Source organism: Silurus meridionalis, chromosome 19 (assembly GCF_014805685.1).
Source record: "Silurus meridionalis isolate SWU-2019-XX chromosome 19, ASM1480568v1, whole genome shotgun sequence".
NCBI classification, from domain to species: Eukaryota; Metazoa; Chordata; class Actinopteri; order Siluriformes; family Siluridae; genus Silurus; species Silurus meridionalis.
The window spans coordinates 18409273-18419272 of NC_060902.1; the positions used below are offsets into that span (position 1 = coordinate 18409273).

General features: G+C 43.9%; 2 protein-coding genes across 3 annotated transcripts in view; one reads left to right on the forward strand and one right to left on the reverse strand.

Moving 5' to 3' along the window:
• Positions 1-3727, forward strand: part of nuak2 (NUAK family, SNF1-like kinase, 2) — a 10730-nt gene extending 7003 nt beyond the window's left edge. For both annotated transcript variants that reach the window (XM_046874612.1, XM_046874611.1), the window contains exons 4-6: positions 583-648; positions 1056-1308; positions 1606-3727. In XM_046874612.1, the coding sequence (XP_046730568.1) occupies positions 583-648; positions 1056-1308; positions 1606-2615 (1329 nt within the window). In that variant the 3' untranslated portion in view covers positions 2616-3727. The remainder of the gene's footprint in view (positions 1-582; positions 649-1055; positions 1309-1605) is intronic.
• Positions 3728-7527: 3800 nt separating this feature from the next.
• Positions 7528-10000, reverse strand: part of bysl (bystin-like) — an 8288-nt gene continuing 5815 nt past the window's right edge. The window contains 5 exon segments of the mRNA XM_046874614.1: positions 7528-7917; positions 7953-8113; positions 8116-8339; positions 8539-8641; positions 9891-10000. The exon segment at positions 9891-10000 is cut by the window's right edge and continues 51 nt beyond it. Of these exon segments, the coding sequence (XP_046730570.1) occupies positions 7989-8113; positions 8116-8339; positions 8539-8641; positions 9891-10000 (562 nt within the window). The 3' untranslated portion in view covers positions 7528-7917; positions 7953-7988.

The window sequence follows — 10000 nt, forward strand, 5'->3', positions numbered from 1 at the left end:
TTGTTCCAGTGATTTGTTTGTGCTGTGCATGTTCATGCCTCTCCACTCTTTTCCCCTGTAATGATGTGTGGTTTCTGGGAATCTGTGAGTTGAAGGTATTCCCTCCTGCTGAGACACACAACAGAGCAGCATTGCTCACATTCCACACACTGCTGTTTTTTATGACCTTATTTAGAGATTGGTAAAACGAGATAAGCTGACTAAACCGGTCCGTTTTCTGCTGAGCAAACTGAAAATCTTCTCCAAAACGTATAACCTTAAAATAAAAACAATTCTCCGTATTAAACCTCAGTCTGACTTATGCTGCAAATATAAAGCTCACAGTGTCATTTATGTGGAGAACTAAAACATAATGTTATAAAAACACTAACAGCATAAGCAGAAAATCTGTGTTGTAGAAGAAAAGCAGTGAGGCACATTACACTCCACACTGTAACACACTTTATACAGCACATTTTCACTGTGAACCGTTTACAGCACTAATAATATTTACACTCGGGTTTTATTGAGCTTTCGGGTTTTCGCTGTGTGGTTATGGAGGGATTTGGTACATTTATACATTTTTACTTTTCTCTCTTGCAGAATGGCGTCGTGCACCGAGACCTGAAACTGGAGAACATCCTGCTGGATGCAAACGGAGATGTAAAGGTGAGACACACCACACCTGCCCAGCCCAACCCCCCCTCTCTCTTTCATGCCAATAAAGTGCACACCCTCTGTATGCATATGGACATGTTCTCCATCTGTGAACTCTCTCTCTCTCACACACACACACACACACACACACACACACACACACACACACACACACACACACACACACACACACACACTTTCTTTACCATTACCTGCTCTGTAGTTTTTGATGTTTATCAGGCCTGTGTTGGAAACTCACTTTTCATGGTCAGCATTTTGGCTGTAAATAAACACTGGCTGCATCTCATTGAGAATTTGGTTTTATGGGACATTGAACGTACAGGAACGGGTGTGTGGTGATTGAGGCAAGTGTGAAATGACATTAGAAAGTGTTGTTAATAAAGCGGTTGTGTTGTCAGATTGCTGATTTCGGGTTGTCGAGCCTGTACCGGAGAGATGAGTACCTGCAGACGTACTGTGGCAGTCCGCTGTACGCCTCACCTGAGATCGTTAACGGCCGGCCGTATAAAGGACCAGAAGTGGACAGCTGGTCTCTGGGGGTCCTCCTGTACACTCTGGTACATGAAGCCATGCCGTTTGACGGCCGTGACTACAGGACGCTGGTGAGACAGATCAGCACAGGAGACTACCGAAAACCCACTAAGCCTTCAGGTACTTTTCTCCTTTAGTCAGGGCCTCCATACTGGACACACTCCTGGCATATATCTAAAAGGAAATGCACATTACAGTATTTATATTTACACATCTCTTTTATGGCGTATTAGCTTTTTATACATCACCCATAACGCAGTATTATTAGCGTATTATAAAGTGGCACTGTGTGAATATGATATTAAGATAATGCCGCTCAGATGTAATTCTACAGAATTTGTATTGTAAATGAGTATGGTATGATTTAAATAGCTTTGGTTGAAGAATTTACATGCGTCTCCTCCCCCTCCTTTACAGATGCATGTGGTTTGATACGTTGGATGCTGATGGTAAACCCCGATCGCAGAGCCACGCTGGAGGAAATCGCAGGCCACTGGTGGCTTAATTGGGGCTACCAGCGCCCCCTTTTGGCTGAGAACGAGACAACAGGAACAACAACGCCATCACAAACGAGCAACTCGGCCCGAATAACCGACTGGCTGCGTAAGACTTCTCGACCTCTGCTGCACAGTGGCTCGAAAATGCGCTGCCTTTTGCGTCCAGGAGGGGGAGTCACAGGGGACGCAACAGTCACCCGTCAGCGCTCGATTCGCAGGTCACGCAAAGAAAACAACGTCTCTCAGAGCATGCAAGAAAACACTGCACCCAGGCCATTTAAAGGCATCCTGAAAAAACGTGGCAGCTTAAAACAGAAGCTGTCTGGTGAACCCCAGATTCCGCCTTTGGAGGAAAAAAAGCCCAATGCAATAGTGGTGCCACCTGTAGCCAAGCCTCCGGCCCCGGCCCCTCGCAAAGGAATCCTAAAGAAACCAGTCGAGATGGAGAGGGAATCGGGTTATTGCTCCTCCACTGACAGCAGCGACTGCACCCGAACACGACAACTTGAGCTGGGCACCACAATGCCACCGCGCCATAAAGGAATCCTTAAACCTAACGGAAAATCTTCCTCCGGTGTTCTGCAAGAATTCAGAGAGTTTGGATCTCTAGACCAACTGGCAGCATCTCTGCCATCGGAGGGCATCAGATCTCGTCCCAGCATCGCCATCAGTGAGGACAGCATCCTTTCATCAGAATCCTTTGACCGGTTAGACCTGCCTGATCGCCGTGAACCTGCTATAAAGGTGAATCGTCCGGCAGGCGGCCGTCCCATGCGTGGCAGCGTTTCGGCCGACAATCTTTTGGACCTGAAGGAAAGCAGGCAGGAATGGGATACAGAGAAAATAGGAGAAAACACGTTCTCCATCACAGACTGCGAAAGCATGACCGAGGTCTACAAGTCTGCCTGTATCTGCACCCACGCCAGCTAAAACTCTCCACCCAAACCAAAACACTTTCAAACCCGACAAGTCCACTTCAGGATGTGTTCCGGTCCTGTGTGGGGGAAGAAATCGTTGTGGAGACCGCAGTCCTGGTACAAGGAAGTATGGCTATCCAGAGTTAGCCTTGTTCCATATTCCGAATCCAGGATGCATGTTCTCCATTACAGCCTGGAGGAAGTAAAGCACAAGCTAAAGGGTAAACTAATTTAAGACATGACTGCAGGTCAGATTAGTATATACAAAGGAAAGCCAAACGTGCCAAGCAGCTGTTTCTAGAGAGGCATATCTGAAACACATTTTATACTTGATGAGGCTGCGGTCCTTCTCTACTTCAGCCGTGGTTTCTGAGACCTAAACTTGAAAATGTTAACAATCCGACCACAGAGTTGAGCACCAGAGGAACTCTAAAGGAACCTCTTGACTTATTATCTGCAGCTCAGAGTCCATTAGTGATAAGACGTTGTTTTTTTAACCTTAACAAACTTTGTTGTATTTGTAAATGATTAGCTTTTAAGACAGACGGTATCAGTCTCACTCGGAGCTGAAACAGCAGACCAGACATGGATATTTATTGCTTTATAAATGTGCTGTTGTGATAAGGATGAGTAGGTGAAGATAGAGTAAGTTTGTAAAACAGTTTTGTAAGCTGTACTCCGTCATCAAGGTCTTTTAAGTTAAAACACTGTTGTCTTTATATTTTATTTTTGAAAACCCTGATTTTGTCCAACAATTTGAAATAGAAATGAACGAAAGGCTGATAGGCATTTAACTGCTTTGTCCAGCTTTCGTCTGATGTAGAAACTTAAATATTTCTTGAAATTTTTTTTATTTTTTAATCGTAATTTTATTTCCTTGGTGATTTTATACCATTTCATATGCAAGACTGTAGAAAATGCAATACAATACTGCGCTTCTTCAACTGGAAAATGGCCAAAACTGCAAAAGAACCCATGTGCAGTTCTGATGTGACTGTTAACATCAGAGTCGTACATTAAACAAACCCTGTAACATCGTACTGTTAACCTTAAACTGTGTTTGCCAAAGTGGCTGCACTGAAACTGATACTGGAACAGTGGGACAATAAACACTCACAAACACAACTTCAGTCTTTAGTTCTCATCTTTTCATTCACGTCTAAGACACTGTTTTATGGTTCTTATTTAAGCCATAAAAACTAAAGGCTGTTGAGAAGGCAAAGATCAAACCTTTATTTCTACCTGAATAAAAGCTGTTGATCTAATTACCTCAGGGGAAAGTAGGCATGTAGGCACTCTGAGGTCGTCACAACCCAAACCCAAACAGAACACAACACTGTTCTGGTGATTTCTATTTTAATCTAATTAAATTCATCTGTTATCCTGATATGAGACATGGCTTACATCAAACAAACAAACAAAACAATGAGTGGTGTTTTTAAACTCACACATTCACATGGTGACGTTCTGAAAGCAGCGTTAAGTCCAGCGTGCAAAGGTCAAATTCAAACACTGCAAAAAACATAGAAAATGTGAACTTTAAAACACACACACACACACACACACACACACACCAAACACTAACTTTAAAAACAAAAGCTCTGACAAAAAATTGTTAAAAGTGCAAAACAAATAAAAATGAATTGAATTGAAAACTTATATGTGGAATTCCATCTGTCTGACCTTCCCCATGTATATATAAAGTGTACTTTAATCCTTAATCATGAGTTAAATTGAGTTTGCAGTAAAATATCATTAGAAGTTCATGCACCATTTAATAGAAAAGAAAAAGAAAAAAAGCGAAGGTAATAATTGAATTTCATTGAGAAGATGAACAGGTCAGTTGTGTGTGTGTGTGTGTGTGTGTGTGTGTGTGTGTGTGTGTGTGTGTGTGTGTGTGTGTGTGTTATTTTACTGCTCCTCTTTCCCCTGATGGAGAATTAAAGTAGTAATTTGAGCAGACACGAGGGAAAGCTCTGATTCTCCAAGGCTCTGGGGTGACGGTTTGACTTCCTGAATCTTACCAGGTGTTTTTCTGATCTCATGAACCAGTCCTACACAGGGTTGTGTTTAGCTTCAGAGTCTCCTCCAGGTCTACATAACATTTACAGAGAGTCACCTGAGAGGAACAGGAGGAACATGTGTGAAATAGCCCTAAAGTGACCCCTGCACCTATCAGATATCAAACTGATCATTACAGTCATGTCCAAAGGAACAGCAGCAAACACGGAGCTCTCTTGTTGATTAAACTACCTCCTCAAAGCCGGAGTGTTGCCAGACACATCACTCCACCCAAAGTGTTTGCATAGTTTGTCAGAGAAAACAGACAAAAGTGCAACTCAAACAACACAACAGATGAGAAGATGTGAAACAGGTCAGTGTTGGAGCCTTGGTTATATTCATGGAATTGTACATAAAATAAAGTCTCACCAAGTTACTTTCTAGGACATTAGCCATGAGCTGCAGGAGTGTGGGGCAGGGCAGGACAGGACAGGACTGGACAGGACAGGACAGGATAGGACAGGGCTAGGGTTAGTGTTAGGGTTAGGGTCAGACAGCAGCCGCAATGCTACAGGCAATAATGGAGGGCAGATATGTTTAAAATTCTGCAACACAAAAAGAAGGTTTACTGATGATGATGATGCTGATGATGATGATGATGATGATGAAGGTACATTTACAGTATTGACCGTTCAACAGTCTGATTTTATCAGGGAGATGTGGGACCAGAGCAGAGAACACCTAAGATATAATTTAGCATAGTCTATCCATGCATACAGACATGCTGTAATTATTTACTTGATGCTCTATACACAATATTTTATATATTCATGTTTTTATTTTTGTTTCAGAAATATGGTATATACAGTAATAAACCTTGAAATAAGAATGAAAGCAGAGCACATTTTGTGCTCCCATGTGAATGGTTATATTTGGAGTAAACTGCGATGGAGTTGATGTCATGTCTGAACAACCTGCTCCACTCAGAGACTGCACCTCTTACACGGGTTATAATTCATGCTCTCTGAGCACGACTTCATAAGAAATAATGTGTTGTATAGAACTGGTGAAACTGTTTGTGTGTGTGTACGTAAATATAAGCTGTGCTAAAAAGAGCACAATGGACACACGCACACACCTCGGCTGTAACCCCAGTGACCCTCTGTGGACGCCGCAGGTCTGGGAGGAATGCACAGTGTCAGACAGGTGTGTCCCTGTTCATTCAGACGCCACTGCTCTCTGCTGGGAAGCGCTGAACAAGTCAATTGCTTGCGACAACCCAAATTGTCTGTTGTTGCCTCAGGCTACCCGAGTTACCGGATGAGAAAAAGCAGGTGGGAGAACAGGGTTTCACAGCACAAAGCTTGGGCTATCACACACACACACACACACACTAATATATTTACACAATATCCTGAATTCAACACCTCAACCTCCACAAAGCACAGGTGTGTAGGTGTATGTATATGTTCGTGTGTGTGTGTGTGTGTGTGTGTGTGTGTGTGTGTGTGTGTTTGCCTGTAGCATCTCATGTTATGTATAGGTGTGTGTGTCTGCACCAGGCTGGAGGTCACAAAGAATTATAGGAAGACCCTGCAGTAACAGATCCATGACGCTTGAGAGCAGCACTGAGGCCAAATCCCAATACAGCCTAAAGACAACCAACACACACACACACACACACACACACACACATTAAAGAGTACTACACAGAGCCCAGGAGCATGTTATCATACATACATTTTATACATCTATACATCAGTGTAAATGATATCTGGTGTTACTCTGCAGCAGTGATGGAGGTTCAGACTGAATCATGGAGATAGTTGGAGATAGTTATTACAGGGTCGGTGGTGTTGGTGGCTCGTGTGTATAAATCAACACAATGATATTACTCCAAGCCTGTGAGCAGAAAGAGAGCTCCAGGTCATGCCGAGTCCTGGTTATGTTCTGCAGATGATTCATGGTGAGCAGAGTTACAGTTTCAGTGTAATCATGAATTGTGTAGGTTCTCCAGAGACTGTTCCCCTTATCCAGCTTTTACTGTAGTGAAACTTTCACTCAAACACGTGGCCCACATTTTCACACCAACACACAGCTCGGGGTTAAAAATGAAAGAAAAGAATCCTGAATGAACACGAAAGATGATGCGGATAAAGGAGTGTTTATGGAGGAGTGGAGGAGGAAGACCTTCTCAGAGCTCACCTGAAGGAGACACGCCGTCAGTGTGTGGATCAGTGATTAATCCTACCTGTGTGATCCAGACCGTTTCTCTGAAACCCCGGAGGTTCTCACAGCAGAACAGTGAGCAGGGAGATGATCTCATATTCAAACCGACTCCACGCGCACAATAAATGGCGCCCAGTTTTCCCGCGCAGACTGACCCGAGCGCGCGACACGTTCTTGTTGGTGGTCTCGCGCTGTGAAGTTCTCTCGTGTTCTCGTGTTTAGTCTACGCGCGATGACCGGAAGTGGAGTTTAAACACAAATCCGCACGAACGCGCATGAAAGTGATGTAAAAGACAACCTGTAAAGATCTAAAAATCCACTGCTTCCAGTCTCCAGCCTGAACAGAAGACCAGTGCCCTCATACTCGGAATGCGTTTCAGTAAAGAAAAGAGAAGAAAGAGGCTTTTACTGGTCACATGAACATCACAGCACTTCTTTCTTCACATATCCCAGTTTGTTGGGAGTCTGGGCTCAGCCATGATACATCACCACTGGAGCAGAAAGGGTTAGGGGCCTTGCTCAAGGGCCCAACAGTGGCCAATTGGCAGTGCTACTGGGGCTTGAACCCCTGACCTTCTGATCAGTAACCCAGAGCCAGACCATTGAGCTTCCACCTCAGTGACATACAGTACCCCATGTAAATACACTGGTTCTGTGTAGGCTGTAAATTATGACATTAAATAAGAGACATCAGATCTTATAGTCTGGATTTATTACAAATTTCAGATGGATCCATGACGTGTGTATGATCAGGTTTCAGCATGATGTTCCAGGGCATGCCTGAGTGTATCGTCCCCGGTGTGTTTACGTTCAGCAGGTTAATAAAGCACAGACACATTAACACACCAAACACTTCTAGTAACGGAAGTGGTTTCGTTTACTTTTAAATTGACAAATAGATTCCAAAGAACTGGTGAATAAAAAGGTACAGTGAGCAATGTTCACTACGCATGAGAAAGAAAAACAAAAAGACACCCTGACGTTTCTATCCTGAATGATGCATCTTCTCATTTCCCATCACAATATTTTAACTTTCACCAACATTAGACTGAAACTCATGTGCTAGCAAGTCATCATGGGGGTTGTTTAGCTCAGTGTACCTTTAAACTATCCAGTTTAGTGAGTACAGCTGATATTTCATGTCCTCCTGTGTGTTTCAGTCCAGCGTCATGGCCGGCGTGGCGTCCTCCTGGTCTCGTGCCGCTGCGTTTTGAAGTTCGCGCCTGATTTCAGCAGATATCTGTGCATGCGTTTGGACCTTCAGCAGCTCCAACAGCGCCCCTTCTGTTCAGAGGCCAGGTCAGCCTTGTAGCGCTGCACCAGCGTGAGAAGACTCTGATGCCACAGCACAGGAAGAACACGCTGTTCCGTCCGGAACGTCAGGAAGTGAGCGACCAAAGCGTCCAGCACGCGGAAGGGCAGTGCATACTTCTTATCCAGCAGCAGGCGAAGGAAGATGCTGTTTGCTCCATTGTACTCCATTTCAGCCAGTTTCAGCATGGCAGCGCTGCAGAAAAAAAAACAGTCACAAATTATACACTCGCAAACGTTTCAGCCTTTCACTGGCAAGATGCAACAACAAATGTCGCACACAGAACATGCTGGACATGGTAATCCTACAGATTATACAGTTATAATTCAGTATAATTCCACTTGGCTAATCAGGTTTACAGACTTAAAGACGTGCAGAGGTTCACGTGTGTTACCTGGAGTGCAGTACAGGAATGGAGCACTTGGTGAGGATGCTGCCGATGATGATGGCCTCCCTCAGCGTACATGTTCCTGACTCACACAGTGGGATCAGAATTCCTGCAGGAGAGAAATCCATCTCATTTTATTACTGCTGATGAACACTGTGATCAGGAGGTGATCAGGAGGGACCACAGGTCACCGTGTTCCTGTTTAAAGTCACCTGATTTTAATCATGACCCATGAAATTGATGACCGATGTGTTAGAGGCCGGCAGCACATGTCCATCTGCCCCGTGCCTGTCCGAGTTTATAGGAATTGTAACAAATATAAATGAATTGAATGAAATTAGAACAAAGCTCTAGTGCTTTAATACAATAATGGAACGTGTCATACACACATAGCTTATATACACTACTGTATAGAGCACGGTACTATTCAGAATAATAACAATAATATGATCACACAGCATACAGAACACACCAGACCAGCTCAAACTCTGAGTATTGTGCTGATCTACACAGATTTTAAATAATCATCATCACTGGTAATATTTACAGATAAGAGTTAAACTTGCACAGTGTTTTATTTCAGTGCTGTTAGTTATAGCATTCCATCCTGTTCTTCTAACAATCCTAGAATAGAGATCCTAAGCCTGGACCATTTCCTGTGACTGAAACCAGAACCCACACTGACCTCCAAACCAGCACCAGAATTAAACCAGAACCCACACTGAACTTTAAACCAGGACCAGAATTAAACCAGAACCCACACTGACCTCCAAACCAGTACCAGAATTAAACCAGAACCCACACTGACCTCCAAACCAGGACCAGAATTAAACTAGAACCCACACTGACCTCCAAACCAGGACCAGAATTAAACTAGAACCCACACTGACCTTTAAACCAGCACCAGAATGAAACCAGAACCCACACTGACCTCCAAACCAGCACCAGAATTAAACCAGAACCCACACTGAACTTTAAACCAGGACCAGAATTAAACCAGGACCAGAATTAAACCAGAACCCACACTGACCTCCAAACCAGGACCAGAATTAAACCAGAACCCACACTGACCTCCAAACCAGCACCAGAATGAAACCAGAACCCACACTGACCTTTAAACCAGCACCAGAATTAAACCAGAACCCACACTGACCTTTAAACCAGGACCAAAATGAAACCAGAACCCACACTGACCTTTAAACCAGGACCAAAATGAAACCAGAACCCACACTGACCTTTAAACCAGGACCAAAATGAAACCAGAACCCACACTGACCTTTAAACCAGGACCAAAATGAAACCAGAACCCACACTGACCTTTAAACCAGGACCAAAATGAAACCAGAACCCACACTGACCTTTAAACCAAGCCCCAGGTTTGAACAGGGCTTTCTTCAGCGCGCTGTACAGGTGGAAGTTGAGTTTCTTGTACTCGGCGATGTCGTCTCTGATCCGCGGCAGCAGCACC